The 15,951-nt window shown below is 38.6% G+C and overlaps 2 protein-coding genes across 2 annotated transcripts in view; both read right to left on the bottom strand.

Moving 5' to 3' along the window:
• Positions 1-598: 598 nt before the first annotated feature.
• Positions 599-3,262, bottom strand: rab33bb (RAB33B, member RAS oncogene family b). The gene is made up of 2 exons (XM_079614975.1): positions 2,666-3,262; positions 599-1,551 (listed from the first exon to the last, which is right to left on the bottom strand). Exons 1-2 carry the CDS (start codon positions 2,876-2,878, stop codon positions 1,081-1,083), a joined length of 684 nt encoding a protein of 227 aa, XP_079471101.1. The 5' UTR covers positions 2,879-3,262; the 3' UTR covers positions 599-1,080.
• naa15b (N-alpha-acetyltransferase 15, NatA auxiliary subunit b) overlaps positions 3,256-15,951 on the bottom strand; it is a 25,686-nt gene continuing 12,990 nt past the window's right edge. Inside the window, exons 6-20 of the mRNA XM_079614974.1 lie at positions 13,526-13,679; positions 13,205-13,324; positions 12,997-13,092; positions 12,806-12,912; positions 12,649-12,721; positions 11,777-11,946; positions 11,409-11,561; positions 11,192-11,320; positions 10,871-11,084; positions 7,958-8,151; positions 7,685-7,793; positions 6,249-6,347; positions 5,963-6,106; positions 5,773-5,870; positions 3,256-4,467 (exon numbers count right to left, since the gene is read on the bottom strand). Coding sequence (XP_079471100.1) covers positions 4,267-4,467; positions 5,773-5,870; positions 5,963-6,106; positions 6,249-6,347; positions 7,685-7,793; positions 7,958-8,151; positions 10,871-11,084; positions 11,192-11,320; positions 11,409-11,561; positions 11,777-11,946; positions 12,649-12,721; positions 12,806-12,912; positions 12,997-13,092; positions 13,205-13,324; positions 13,526-13,679 — 2,061 coding nt within the window. The 3' untranslated portion in view covers positions 3,256-4,266. The remainder of the gene's footprint in view (positions 4,468-5,772; positions 5,871-5,962; positions 6,107-6,248; positions 6,348-7,684; positions 7,794-7,957; positions 8,152-10,870; positions 11,085-11,191; positions 11,321-11,408; positions 11,562-11,776; positions 11,947-12,648; positions 12,722-12,805; positions 12,913-12,996; positions 13,093-13,204; positions 13,325-13,525; positions 13,680-15,951) is intronic.

Raw genomic sequence — 15,951 nt, 5'->3', positions numbered from 1 at the left:
ATGCCATGATCTTAAACGTAAACATTTAGATAGTAGGCCTATGTCTAAACAACAACTAAAAATAAATGCACAACAAGGTTTGAAGTAAAAAACAAAAAATAAAAATTAGAATGTAAAATCAGCTATTTCTTAGAGCGTTTCACTAGTCTAGTCCCAGACAAAAATGCATGTTTGAGCTGTTTTTACTGAAAGCAACTTGCACCGACATATATATTTTTTAAAAACTACTTAAATGTCCCAATTAAACTAAGGTCTGATCCTGGCTTAATCTAAACCGTCTGTGAAACCAGGCCATGAACAACCTACAAACATTGTGTGTGATCTACACAGTGTACAATGATTAAGTGACCAATTGACAGCTGTAGCAAAACTAGTAATGTCCATATTCCGATAATAATCTGTGATAGCCAAAAAAGTTAACTAAATCTTTTTCTTTTTTTGAATTCATGCAACCCTTCAGTTGCGTTTCCTCTAACAGGCACATGAGGGCGTCAATGAATCTTGTGTTCCTGCTTCAATTCCAGATGTTAAAGGATCCAAGTAGGAAATGTAAACTTTTAAAATGCTGAAAAAATGATGAGACAATTGTATTTTTCTTACCGTTTATTGAATCATAAAAACAACTTTGCTGTTTAATATATTTAAATTGTGTAATGTACGATTACATGCAGTAAGTCAGTTAGCCTTAGACACACATGTGTGGGACAGCACAAAGAGCAGCAAGAACAAGCAAGCAAAGATTCAGTTGTCAGACAGAGACCACACAAACTTTTATACAGACAAAGGCTCTCTTTTTTAACCACAACTAGTCCTTTTAGCTCCATTAAGCAGTTTTGAAAGTCATTTAGTCTAGCAGTGTTACACTTGTCTGTAGAAGGTTCCATGCCGGAGGAATTCCTTCATGAATCCTCCTTTGCATAATGGCCAACATAATTCATGACAAGTTGCAATGATGCAAAAGTTTAAAGATTTTTCTCTTTCTGACCATTGACTTGTGATTCTCAAAGGGTACACCTGCTATTTACTTTTTGTCAGTGGAAATACTGAAATAGTCACGCCACTCTTGTGTTCATCTATCAGTTAGCAGATACAGCCCCATTTGTTCTTGGTCTCCTGTGCTATTGAGACTTTTGCTGGGATTTTGAAGCTCTCAGATCTGCACCTTAACACACATTCGTTCACACTCTGGCTTCTCTGGCTCTTCAGACTCTTTGCCAATGTCACAAAGATGCTGTCCACCAGGTCCCCTTTGTGACCTTTGGCTGAAGTAAGATAAAAAGACATCCCATGGACTTCGGCCAAATGACGAGCCTGCTCGATTACCACAGATGTATTCGGAGTGACCAGATCGGCCTTGTTGCAAACAAGGGCCCGGGGAATATCTGGACCAAGAGAGTGCTGACGGCACTCGTCCATCCACAGAGGCAGATTGCGGAAACTAATGGGGTTAGTGACATCAAAAACGAAGACAATCCCGTGCACATTGCGGTAGTAGTGCTGCACCATGCTTTTACGAAAACGTTCCTGACCAGCAGTGTCCCACAGCTGCACCTGAAGCGAGATGGAAAAGGACAAGATTTATATATTTTATAAAAACATTATGCATTTTTACTCATGACTTAACCTTGGCATTGCTGCTGCAATGCATGACAAAACTGAGCTATACAGAAACATTGAAAATTGATTCTCCATTGGGTTATATCTGCCTGACCTGATGGTATTTATGAAGTTCATTAGTTTTTTTTTTTTTTTTAACAGCCTACACACAGTGCTTGAATTTGACAAAAATAAATAATCCCCATCTATTGAATTGGCTCTATCACTCTCTCTCCACTATATCTGGTGTGTTGTGAGCGTACTGGCGACGTTGTATCATCCAAGTGAATGCTGCACACTGTGGTGGTTGAGGAGAGACCCCCTGATATGATTGTAAAGTGATTTGGGTGTACAGTACATATGAAAGCGCTATATAAATACTGCATTCATTCAAAAATAGTTGAAATCAGGGTAGTATTGTAGTAGCCTAGTGTAAATGTTCACCTTTAAAGCAATTGTTATTTAATGTGTGTGGTGTAGGACTAAAGCTTCTCTTCTCAAAAGTGAAGTCCAATTCCTCATTTCTAATTAAGATCTCAACAACACTGTAAAATGTAGCGTTCCGCTGTTCCTCCATGGAAAGAACTGAGTGGATCTCTTCAATGAATCAGTTCTAAAACTGGCATGTTTAGTACTGAGCATTCGATTTAGGGGGTGAGAAGTTAAAAGGGTGAAAAATGTATTTAACTGAATAGCATATTACAAAATAATGATACAAATAAAACGTATTGTTTATGATTTACAAATAATGATACAAATGAAACGTCCCGTTTATGACCTGACAAAAAACAATAGGGCCAGCATTGATTGTGATACAAAATAACATTTTGCCAAAACAACCAAAAGATGTTCCGATTACGCAATATAGGCTGCATGCTGTGAAAAAAAAAAATCGCCATTTCAACGCGCAAAAATGTCTAATCGCGTTTTTACGGATGGTTTAATGCAATGCCTAAATTAGTTTTATGCATCCAGACAACATTTTATAATCTGCTCCAAAATAGGCTAAACGTGCTATAAAATTAATTGAAAATACAATAGGCTACAATTGAAATAATTTAATTCTTACTTTGACTTTCTCGCCTTCCATCTCAAGAAGTTTCTCACGAAAGTCCACCCCGATTGTCGCCTCCGTTCGACTGGGAAACCGTCCGGTGCAGAAGCGGTGTGTCAGACAGGTCTTACCGACTCCGGCATCTCCGATCACAATGATCTTACAGGTACGACGGCAGCGCACCGGGAGACCGTTCGACGAGCTGGAGCTCTCCAAGGACGAATCCATTTACGTTCCAGTGGCGAAAAATAAACCTGAATTGGATGTTAAAAGGAAGCTAAAAGTTCAGAGTGCTCCAGTTAGCACTCCTCACATGTCCATGACTGATGATTACTGATAACTTCCCTTTAAATAAAAGAGAAACTTGGACTCGTTTTCTAAGCCCCACTTTCATAAGACATCAAAGCAGGTGATTAAAGAAGATTCTGCCTGTTTGCAATATAATTATCCCTTTTTATTCATGAATGTAATTATGCATAAAAGGGGTAAGAACTGTTGTTAAAAGGGAAGTCTGACATCCAGCCTGGACAGAAACCAAAAACAGCCCACGGTTATTTCATATCCCTGTAGCTTAACGCATCTAGTGTCTTTTGTGTTAGTGTTTGTGTGTGTGTGTGTGTGTGTGTGTGTGTGTGTGTGTGTGTGTGTGTGTGTGTGTGTGTGTGTGTGTGTGTGTGTGTGTGTGTGTGTGTGTGTGTGTGTGTGTGTGTGTGTGTGTGAGAGAGAAAGTTTACATCAAATGTTTTTGGCCAAAACATTTTAAATTCTTTGAAGAGATTTAAAGAGAAGGAACAGTAGATGGGCTGGTGCCAAATGTGTGCTCTTACATTTAGATTTTTTTTATTACAAAAAAAAAAAAATTCTATATCATACAACAAACTCTTCTTTAAACACTGTAACCCAATTGGATCAGACAGAGTGATAAAATGAGGTAAGCTGGAAAAGAGAGCAGGGGGAAAAAGGGCTCTTGATAACAGTTTACTGTCATTATCAGTTACCAGTTTTCTTTTCCATTGACACCTCCAAGAAATGCAATAAGGAACATCTACACATGCTGCTTCCCCATTATGACATCACTTCCTGTCCACCCAGCCTTCCCCCAAAACCATGTCCAACTTCAGACGATTCAGCCACCTTTTCACACCAGATCTTCTGCACAAAAAGCCAATATCCTTTTTAAGCTTTTATTTTTCATATAAATTACTCTTTAAAACAGGGGAAAGATGGGTTTGAGTGCGTTTCTCTTGCTTGGTTTGTTGACTATGGGATTTGCTCTCGCCATTGCACAAAGTTTGCATTCAGACATACTGTATTTCAAAATGGGATGCATGTTTGACTAGTTTTCAGTTAGAGAGTAGTCATCAGCAAGGTTAAAAAAGTAAAATGGGCATTTTATTCTCATCTCTCCCTCCACACCCCTCTTCTTCCTCCACTCCAAAACACAGTCATTGTCTGTCAGTCCTAACTGCAATTTCTGGGGGTGTAGAAGATCGCAGGAAGTTCCTCATAGAACCGCAATAGTCAATGGCAACCGTCTTGGGTGTTCGACAGTGGCGGTGCAGCACCGCTTCCCATTCCTCCACCTCCTCCCTCAGTCCTTCACCCTCTTCGGATGTTCACATATCATTGGCCAGCTCCTCAGTTTCCGTGGAGACGTCTCCATTGACCGCAATCTTCATGTTTTCCTCATAGCCTGGAGGCATGAAGGCCAGCGTATAGGGGTAGATCTTATGACACTCCGCTCGGTATAACTCGGCCGTTTCTTTAGCCTCTCCAAGGCTGCCATCACGCAGGCTTTCCAAAACATCTGTACAGATCTGCAAGAAAATAAAGTAGCATGGCTATAATATAGGGTCTGTTTACACCTGGTCACTTCATGCGTTTATACTGGTCGGATAGCTATCTGATTTGTTAAACCGGTTCCATTTACACTCGGCCACATAAATGGGTCTCCGCAAAACGGATATAAATCCGATCTTCAATTCCCGTGCTATATGCAAATTGAACGGAGTTCACGTCAACGGAAGCGACAGATACAAGTTGCACTTTATTTATCATCAGCTAATTTCAAGATCAAAGACCGCAATAGGAGAGAAAGCGGCATCAGCACTGGAAAGATCATTTAGTCACACTACTTTTAATGAAGATGATTGTGTTTTGAGCGTCTGCGACTTACTTTCAGTTTCATTTGCGGCAGTTTGCACGTCAGCTTGCTGAAGAGAAACTCAGCTGCTCATCTGCGGCAACGCGCGTTGCAGTAGAGCTGTCGTATCTGGCTATAACATGCTCTCACATGTTTATTTTTTAACATTCTGGGAGTAAAATTTATGTGGTTTCATCAACCAGATGCATTTATACAGTCCATATACTAGTCCAGTTTCGTTTGGAATGACTCTCAAACCAGCTCCTGAAGTGGTTTGAGGGATCGGATTTAAATCCGAAAGCGTTTCGGAGGGCATTTACACCTGGTCTGTTCACGATTGAGGAGATATCCGATCAGAGAAAATGCATGAAGTGACCAGGAGTAAAGAGGCCCAAAGTAAAGGCTGGAATACTCGACACGACTTTTAAAATCTAAAGAGATTTTAAAAACACTAAGCATCATACACTTGCTGACTATGTAAATGGTTACGGAGTAAAACTAAATCGCACAGCAGACTTTCAAGTAGTTCCGAACTAAAATTCATGCGGAAACATGCTGCTAGGAGATGCATGACAAATGAAAACAATATTTCAAAATATCAAACAAGTTTCATATCCTCAGACTGGACGGAATCAAAGCTAATATGAACATGCAAATCAGGGAAAATATCTGTGCTAAAGTCATGTAGCGCATGTCAGCCAACTGTTTGCTAACAACTGCCTTGTTTTGCTGAATACATAAGCTTTAATAATTAAAAAAGAAAGCAGAAAGCTAGTCAAATCAATATTGTGAAGAAATCGCTCTGAAATACAAAAGCTGTGCATGTTCTACTAGGGACAATGTGGATAAATTCATCCTCTTAAACTATCCTTTTAAAAAGTAGTTTTACAATATTTACCCAAATGTGTCCATTCTTGTCACTTTTTATACATTAACCAGCTTGTAAAATCCTCTTAAGGTCATGTAGTCTACTGTGTACCTGAACACCTCTGTTGTTCAGTGATTCATCAAGTGCTATAGCCAGCTCCATTGCTTTCTTCTGTGTTGAAGGGTCTAAATAGAACATCATTTTGGCAGCTGTGAAGGAAGAAAATAGGTGAACACGCATTATGGAAAGGTAGTAGCTTGAAAAAAAAAAGCTGTGCGAATATAGTGTTGAGCATGTGCACCTGCTACTCGGTGAGGGATGGAACTGGAGTGCTTGGTTAGGAAGGCCTGGTTGAAGCTCTTAGCATTACTGTCCCCAAACAGCCTGGAGATCTCCTGCTTGAGCACCATGCAGACCGATTCTGCTAGGTCTTTACTTTCAGACACTGTTAGCCAATCAAAATGAACACGTTACTGACCAAACTTAACACATGGAGGTGAATATGGTGTCACGAAGCAACAAATAAGTCAAAGGAGTGACCAATTGATTAAATGTAAAGAAAACAAGCACACTCTGGGTTCACTCACCTCCTTTAAAGAAGCGCACTAGACACTGGTGAAGCCAAGGGTGGTCCGGGTCTATTGCATAGGCCCTCTTCACCGACTGCAGCATCAACAGGAACTTTTCTGAGGAAATTGATGACAAAGAACGTTAACAGTGAAACTATTAAATTCACAATGTAACAGTAGTAGCGACAGATAATTTCTTTCACATTGTGATGAACATCCAAGTGAAATATAATTGGAAAAATAAAATAAAATGGTAGTTGTTGATTGGATGGAGGCAAATCTGAAAGCGAGCTTTCAGTCGATTGTAAGAAAGGTGTGGCGTTTAAGTCTGGCATACGTCACCAGAGAGAAATTAAGTTTCACCAATTATATTTTGATTTAAAAAAAAAATAAACAAATATGCATGGTTAAATTGTTCACCAAAGATCAATAACGCACATTTAGAAAACAGACAAGGGTAATTTTCATTCCGTGCCGACTTTAAAATCTATGAACCACAGTCTCATCTTCATTTAAATAATCTAGTAGTAGGGCTGTGCGATATTGAAGAAAAATGCGATATGCGATATCTTGCTAAATAATGCGATATTCGATATGCGATACGATATTTATTTTTCTCAAATCAATTAAAATTGTATTAAGAGAAATCATATAACCAAAATTTCAAATTATTTAGGGGAAAGAAATCACTACAACTTTTGAAAGTGAACAACAGCAGTTTTTTTTATGTTGCATTAACACAAATTACATTTTAACATTACATTTCCCGACTGTGGCGATCGGAACCATATCCTTTGCCAGATAGCGTGTAATGGCCTTGGTTATCTCACTATGACGGCGGGAACTTACAGGATATGGTGTTATGCTTTCGAAGCTTGATGATATGGATTGTTGCTTGGGTTGGTGAACGAGGGTTGATTCACCTGAGCTTGAAGATTTTTCTGCCGAGCATTGCTGATACAAATCGTTGTGCTTTGCTTTGAGGTGACTGAACAGATTTGAAGTGTTTCCCGTTTTCGTTGCTACACGAGATTTACATGTTTTACATATAACTTCAGTCTGCATGTGGTCATCTCTTTTAAATCCAAAAAACTGCCATATCTTTGAGGTGCTTCTTCGTTTTGGCACTAAATCGTCGGCAGCAGCTGCGGATGTCTCAGGCTGGCTCATTTTATCATATTAGTTTGCTATGAGCGCGTCACTCACTGCGTGCTGGCTTGTTGATGGTCAGACGTCAGAGCAGTGAGCACGCGGGCGCTATGCGCACGCACACACACAACTAACGTCCGCATGTCAGATGATCTGTGTCGTAAAACTATATAGCTTTGTATTATTTTGTTCATTTATCGCAAATCATTACGATATGCATATCGCGATATGCGAATTTGCGATATTTCGATATTATCGATATATCGCACAGCCCTATCTAGTAGTCATAATATTTCATCACATACCTTTCCTAAAGTAGATTTCAAAGGCCAGAAGGTGTGTGTCTATTTTATTCTTCACCAGGTTTTTCAAAGGAGTCAGAAACTTTACAGCTTCATCTAATGGGTTCTCCACCTGGGAAAACAAAAGAACTCTTTCTGTCCAAGCACAATAACAGCTTTTAACTTCCTTCAAATTTCCCCTTGGGTTCCTACAAAAGATATGAATTGGTGTTTTTCTTTTCACATCACAATTCCCCAGATTCACAAACATTTCTCTCAAACCAAACAAACACACACCCTGGCCAGTTTCTCTGGTATGAGTTCCTCTTTAGGGCCGCCGATCTCTTCGTCATCATCCTCTTTTTTCTTCTTCTGGTTCTTCAACTGTTTCTCTTTCTCTGCATTCTTTTTTTCCTCCTCCAGCTGTGCTTTCTTCTGTGCTCTCCGTTGCTTATTCCTTAACTTTTTCAGTTCTTTGTCAGTCAGGTTCCCTGTTTGACAAACAAGCAGCATTAAGCATACTTCCTTTTTTTTTAAACGCATGAAAAATATTATTGCAGTCGGGAGGAAACCTTGCATGTCCAAAACCGCTTTTCAGGAAATGGAAAAAAACACTAGTATTGTAAATAAACACTTGCCTGTTGTCTGTTAATATTGTGGTTTATATATGGTCAGACGCTTGCATGTGTCATTATATTATTAGCATTTTACCAAAATCAAGCTAAAATGGAGTTACAAGGATTTTAGCCAGCGAGTGTTTGACATCCACGTTTTGTCCAATAGGACATTATAAACGAATTGGACGCGCAAATGAGGCGAATTTGCGTCTACCGCGCCGCGCTTAACGCCTCATTCGCAGGACCTCCAGACAGCGTCTTTACATTGACTTAATATTGAAATCACTCGCGCCAGGCGCTCTATTCGCGTTTGGTGTGAACACAATAATATTGTTCCAAAACTGCATTTTATTTCTTGTGCTGAACACAAAATATAACAGTTATTTTGAAGAATGTGGGTATCCAAACAGTTGCTGGTCCCCATTGACTTCCATAGTAGGAAAAATATACAATGGAAGTCACTGTGGTAAAGCAACTGTTTGGTTACCCACATTCTTCAAAATAACTGTTATTTTCAACAGAAGAAAGAAACCTATTCGAGTTTAAAACAACTTGAGAGAGTAAATGACCATTTTAATTTTGGGGGAAACTATCTCTTTTAATGTTAATAAAAGAACAAAACTGAAAATCACTCACTGTTCTTGACTGAGAATGTTAATAGTAGCTTTAATAAGAATCAATGTATAATTTATACAGTGAAGTCTATGTAGCATTTTATTTTTAATAATAATAATAATACATCAAACTTGTATAGCGCTTTTTTGGACACTCAAAGATGCTTCACATGGGGAATAAAACAAAACAACAAGGGGTTTAGGGAAAAGCTAGTTTGAACAGGTGGGTTTTGAGTACTGATTTGAAGTTTGGTAGTGAGTCGGAGTTTCTAATGGATGTAGGGAGTGAGTTCCAGAGGGTGGGGGCGGTGATAGCGAAGGCTCGATCCCCCAAAGTCCGGCGGTTAGTGCGGACGGTCGGAGTAAGGCGGTTGGTGCCAGCTGAACGGAGGTGGCGGGTGGGTTGGTGCTGTTCCAGGAGCTCAGTGAGGTAGGGCGGGGCCAGGTTATGGAGGGACTTATAGGTGAGGAGAAGGAGCTTATATTGAATGCGATAATGAACAGGTAGCCAATGGAGCTGCTGGAGAACGGGGGTGATGTGTTCTCTTGACCAGGTGTGGGTTAGGAGGTTACAAATATTTTTATATTTGTTCTTTTAATTTCTTTCTTGAATGCTACTGTTAAATACACCAACTGTAGCTGAAAAAATAAAGAACTGTTTATTTCATTTGTATATTATGTTGTGTATATGTAATGTGTATCTGTCATTTTCTTTGTAATTAAAAAAGTACAACAAAGATATGTATCTCCGCCACTTTGGCCTAAATGTCTGCGATTCTTTTTTCTTTTCTTTTGTTACCTTGTAAGGCTTTGTTTTTAAAATAGGGACATTAGTTTGGCTGTAATGCTCAGTCACGTGCAAAATAGTAAAACCAACATGAAAAAGAATTGTGATATTGCAGAAAAAAAATATATATATCGCCCACTCCTAACCGTACATATGAGGTTATGTACTTGTGAGGTATGAAGTTTTACAGAGAGTTAAAGGATCCATTGAAGTTACAAGGTTTAGTCTCAAGCTCTTTTTAATGAATGTGATTGGTAAATATTAGGGGTGGACTGGATCGCAGTTGATCCGTGATCCGTAAGGACCAGGCCCCACGGTTCGGCACACATGCGATTAGTGGATTAACTGCTAAATTTAACCATCATAGAGTGAAAGTTTATCATTTGGACGTGTTTCGTCTTGCCAATTTACACATTCAAACAGTTTTAAAAGCAGAAGAAGAGGCGAAAATCAGGACTCACTAATAATGTTTGAACTTTATCATCTGTGCTCACAGGCACACAAACCCTAAGTGTGCATGCATGCAGAGAGAGAGAGAGAGAGAGAGAGGCGCATTTCAGACAGTGCTCGAACACTGAATTGATTCCTCTTTCGAGTTTCCTTGCCCAGACACAAACACAAAATTGTGTCTAAATACCCGTCTCGGCAAGTATTCTCTCGGTTAGGTCATAAGTGAACAGTTGAGAAAAAAAAGTTTTTTGTCAGTTTTTTCAGTCCGTGCATTCGGTCTTAAAGTGACAGCACACACCTAACATTCCTACTGTTGCCTGAGTCAATGTTAATAAAACAACAAAATACAGCTTTAACAAAGATGAAACCATTTAATTTCTACAGTGAACAAATAGTGTTATTTTACATTTAGGCTTAATTATTGTATACTACTTACTGTTATTTAGTATTCATCTCTGCTTGTAATTTGTGTATTTGATCTTATTTTATTACTGACTGTTCACTTGTTTTTAATAATGTTTGAACTTTATCAGTTAGGCTAGTAGTTTTTGACTCAAAAACCGTAAATGATCCGAACCATGAATTTAGTGATCCGTTCCACCACTAGTAAATATTTGTAAAACACACAGACATATGTAAAGGGTGACCAATAGTATTAATTTATGAAAAAAAAGGCAAAATATGGAGATACAAGGTTTCCACCCGACAGCAACGATATACAGTCTTGATTCAGTCATATTACCAGTTTCAGCCTGTAGCTCTTTGCTGTCATCCGTTAGCGGGTTGTCGTGCAGGTTGAGGTAGATTTGGATGGCGGTGTGTGAGGCTTTAAAGTAGAATGGGTGCATACGTAACACATCCTCCAGTTTTAGCAGGTCCACGTAGGAACGCAGCGTCATCTTCCGCATGCAGTATGTATGGAAGTCAAATTGATCATCGGTTATCTCTACAAAGTGCTGTAAGGAACAAATGAGTGACAGAGAGAGGAGACAAAATCAGATGAGTTGGTAAAATCAGCATACAAAAATAATGATATAAATAAAGCAGAAGAAAAAAAACGAACCCTTTCAATCTCATGGCATTTTTTGAGTGCTTCTCCACATTTCTTCATAGATTTATAGGCCAGAGCACATTCAGTCTGGAACCACATACACTGCATCTCATTCAGATTCTCTACTGCAGACGCTCCCTCCTAAGACACACAAAACAGATACAAACATAAATACCAGAGAGAAGCCTGCTTATGTACACAAATGAGCACGAGCGCACACTCCTCTTACCCTTGTGAATTTGGCGCACATTTCCTCAGCTTCTTTGACCAGACCTGCTTTAAGCAGGTACTTGGCGCATTTGGAGTTGATAAACCTGTCTGCTGTATCCAGGGCCTGAGCTTCGTCCATCCAGCGAGCTGCTTCCCGGATGTTCCCAGCATGCTGAGAGAGGGAAATACAAGAGAGACACAATGGAGCTGGGATATCTGACAATCAAATCACTGAACCCACCTAATTTTTCAATTTTTCCTTTGGTTATTTGCACCTTTCAATGAGAGACCCAAGCCGTTGTGATGCTCGCATCAATTAGCATACTGCAGATTGAATGAAAAGAATCTGCAAAATGGAAATGGTGTGCGATGCGTTTCGTAAATTACCTTGTATATCTTGGCTTTAATGAGGAAGAGCTCTATCAGAGTAGGCGTGCTCTCAATGCCAGCATTGATGTATTCGAGAGCCATGGTGTGCTGGCCGATCTGATCATAGTGCTGAGCCAGAAAATACTGCACCCAAAGTAACGTAGTGGGCGGCTCCTCTTTGCCATCATCTACATGTGACCAGCAAAAGAACCAATCAGATAATGCTTATCCACCAATACCAATCAGAAGGCTCACCACAGCATAAAAAGAACCATATACATTTCTCCATAATTTCCACTTGCTGGACGAGTTTGAAATGCACAGTACAATTGCTTTTCTATACTCTACAAGTTGACAAAGGGCAGCACTGAGTTGTGTCATTTACAGGACATTCGCTCGGAAGGATAGAAGAAAAGTAGTGGATCCGCCATTGCATGCAAAGTTTAAAATAAGAACAAAAACGATGGAGAATGATATGCTGCGTTTTGTTTTTTAAATCGCTCTTCTTCGACTACTGTCCGTACAATCACGACTGGGTACTGCCACCTAGTGGACTCCTCTGTCTCAACATTCACTTTGCGCATGAGCTGTTGTACGCGTACACAAAATTGGGCTGCCTGTATATGTTTTTGTACTAAATTAACAGCAAAAAAACATTTTTGGGTGATCTCTTTTTATCCACTTTTTTCGCATAGCTGTGTATATTCACATAAAAACAACTGCTTTAACATTTTTCAGTAGGGAGGAAGTTTTTGTGTTCTGAAAGCTACAATACAGAATGACTTTTTAAAAGATCAAGCTAAATTTGATTTCTCATGATATGATCCCTATAATATAATCATAAAATGAAATAAAAAGTAAACATAAGAAATAAAGAACAAAAATCATACCATCTGGGCTGAACATTCGACAGCTCCGTAATGACGTTTCAAAACCAACAACTAATTCTTCAATTATTGACACCTGCAATTAAAATGATATGTGAAAAACCCATCTGGACGTAAACACTAGTATGAATGTTCTGTATGTGCAAGTGCGTTTCCTCACCTTCTCTTTGTCCTGATAGAGAGATCTGAGTGTGGTGTAGACTGGAGGACAGCCTTTACTGAAGTTCATTCTTAAATATCTATCCAAACACTCTCGAAACTTGTCCCCTGAACAATACACAGACATTTTATTCAACAAATCCAAAATGACGGTAGAAGCTGATGTATTACACTAGAAGAAGAGCTGCCTACCAGACAGGAAGCTGAGCGGTAATCTGCGAGGTACGAGACCTTTGGGGTATTTCTCCCAGGCATCCTCATAGATCTTTAGCTTCTCTTCTGTATTCACTGAAAAACACCAGAAGTGCTGTGTTCTGTTAAACTGTTACTCATGTGCATGCATATTGTTATAAGATGTACGATAAAAACAATGCTGGCGAATCAGTTTGCGTGTGTGTACCAGGCTTGAGGGATTTCTCCAGGCCATGGTAATAAGACCAATTTTCTGGATTTCTCTCCTGCAGTCGCCTGTAAATATCTGTTGCCTCCTCGAACCGTTCCAGATTCAACAGAAGCTCCCCTACACATCCACAACACAATCAGAAGAAATGAGAGCGTATTTTCCATAGGGCACCACAAACAGGAAGTCAATCTGCTAGACAAGCAAAATGTGAAAAGGAAAAACTGCATAATGGACAACATATCATAAAACACAGAAGAAGAAAACAGGAAACAAAGGAAAAACGTGGAAGATGAGGAAGAAAGTGGTGCACTGATGTACCTTTGGTTTCCTCCACGGCCAGTTTATCACAGATCTGTTTCTCGTAGGTGGTGAGGTGCTCCAGAGCTTCTCTAAAGAGTCCCGCCTCCCTCAGGACCTGATTCTGATACAGCAGCAGTTCACTGTACTCGTAATCCACTTTGTCAGGGGATGTCTGAGAATAAAAATGCATAAACACCATAAAAATACACAGAGAAATGATGTGTTGCATTAACTAATCCCTCTAAAATAAAATACAGTTAGGAATTACTTATTTAGCCTGCCAACTTGTAGTTTCCTGCTGGGCTTGAAACTAGGGCTGTGCGATATGACGATATATATCGGATGGACGATATAAAAAGTCTATCGATTCATATTATGCTCTATCGTTCATATCGTGGTGTCACAAAAAAACATTGTTACGGCAAAACTTTTTCATCATTTGGAGGACTGCAATCTTACACGCTGCCATGAGAATGGCAGAAACGTGAACAACATGGCGAAGGGTGACAGAACCGGATGTTTCCGAGCAGGACGTGTCAATGCAAGAACGTGTGCGCGTGCCGTGAAGCGTCGGCGCGATCACAGGAACAGGAATCCGTTACTCCGTAATTTATGGTCATACGGATAGAAGCAAAAAATGATTCAAAACTGTAAAGCCGTAAAATACAGAAAACAAGCTACGTTCCCTTTTCTACCATCTCGGTTTCCTTTTTGTGAACTTTGGACCCTGTCGCATGATCCGAAGCTCAGCAAAATGCTTCCTTTCGTTTTGTTAATCTGTAATTATGTAAGGCAATTAGCCTATATTTCACATTTATAGGCCTATATATTCGTTTTATATATTTAGCTTTATTCTGTTTTCTCCGTTCACAGAAGAGTGCGTGATGTGACGTTGTGTGGATCCATGTTCTACTATCCTGCAATTTTCGCTGGTTTCAAAAAACAAAAAGTTGCATATTACCTGCTATTCATTTTCACTGAAATGTAGGCCTAATTTTTTGACAGTTGGTGACATACAGTATGGAAAACTAACGCCAGCGCATTCCCATTGCGACTTATCAATGATGACTGACAGCTGAGCATGGGTATTTCACTCACGTTGGATAGGCTATGCGCGTCAATATCACATTTGCTCAGTCTGTACTATTTGAATTCATGATTGGTTGACTGGCAAATTAAAATAGTTAACAGAACGATAAAATAACGTTGTTAACCGGTTAATGGCCATTTCAAATAAGCGTGTCTGTTCAGAACGATTAAATTTAATTTTGTTTCCGTCTCTGGTTATGCTCCTGTCAAAATTTTGTTTGTTTGTTTTCGTTCATTGAACAGGTTCGGAGCCCTGATTTCTGCTACATTTTAAACATCTTCCATTGAATTTTTACATTTGGTATTTTATATAGCAATATTTTATGTTGGGCCTGTAATCATTTGTTTTTGAAAAGTGTTTTATATTTCGTTCATATTTTATATTTCTACATTCTTAATCAAAAAATTTTTTTGAGAATATAAAATATATATATAAAAAACATTTTTGAGGATATGCTTAATATATACTCAATATATATATCAACTTTCTTTTATTTGATATATGCTAAAAGTATTTTCCATGTAGTAATTATATAAATTATTAATTGATTGAATTTACAGAAAAGGTACTAGCCTATATCGTGATATATATTGTTATCGGGATATGAGATGACTTATATCGTGATATGAGATTTTGGTCATATCGCCCAGCCCTACTTGAAACCAATGAGAGGAAGTAAGCGCCTGTTTTTGGAAGCCACAATAATCATGTGCCATTGTGTTGCCGGTTGACCTATAGTGGCAGGTTGAAGTTTTTACAATACCTCTCCCCCGTTCTTTCAAATCTATTCCAAGGTAATAGGGATGTGAAAAGTACAGGTACTTTGGTACGCATGTTGACACTGTACTATATACTTTATTTTTTAAAGGTCGGTCTCACTGACAGGCACCAGTTTTTGAACATTCATGCATTTTTGCATGGATGCTCTGAGAAGAGTGTTTATGTTTTGGTACAATGCAGATGTTTGCATAAATCTGTCCATCTGTTCCACTGTCTCATAACAAACAAAAGAAAAAAAAAAGTCTGTCCTTGATATTAGTCAAACAACAATATTACAAGAAAAAGTCTGTCCCTAATATTAGTCAAACAACACTGATGAAAAAAAAAAAACTTGTAAATTTGTGTTTTATTTTCTGGCTCTGTACTTAATTGAATTTTAATAATGAAAAACTTAAATTACAGTTTTTAACCAAAGCCAAATTTCATTTTACACTTAAGTTGAAGCACTAAAAAATAAAAAAAAATAAAAAAAATAAAAAAAATCTCGAAATAAAAAAACTAATAAAAATTACAAAAGCACAACAAATGTTTAAAACAAATTTAAATTGAAAACTGAAAATATAAAAATAAAAGC

Source organism: Phoxinus phoxinus (assembly GCF_949152265.1).
Source record: "Phoxinus phoxinus genome assembly, chromosome: 6".
Lineage (NCBI taxonomy): Eukaryota > Metazoa > Chordata > Actinopteri > Cypriniformes > Leuciscidae > Phoxinus > Phoxinus phoxinus.
Note: the sequence above shows the minus strand (reverse complement) of the source record. Positions and strands in the feature narration are given on the sequence as shown.

What these genes read in the sequence shown, in the direction of transcription:
- rab33bb (XM_079614975.1), bottom strand. Translation starts at nt 2,878, where the DNA reads ATGGATTCGTCCTTGGAGAGCTCCAGCTCGTCGAACGGTCTCCCGGTG. An exon ending in TGGAAGGCGAGAAAGTCAAA is followed by an intron (nt 1,552 to 2,665) that starts GTAAGAATTAAA and finishes ATCTCGCTTCAG; the next exon opens with GTGCAGCTGTGGGACACTGC.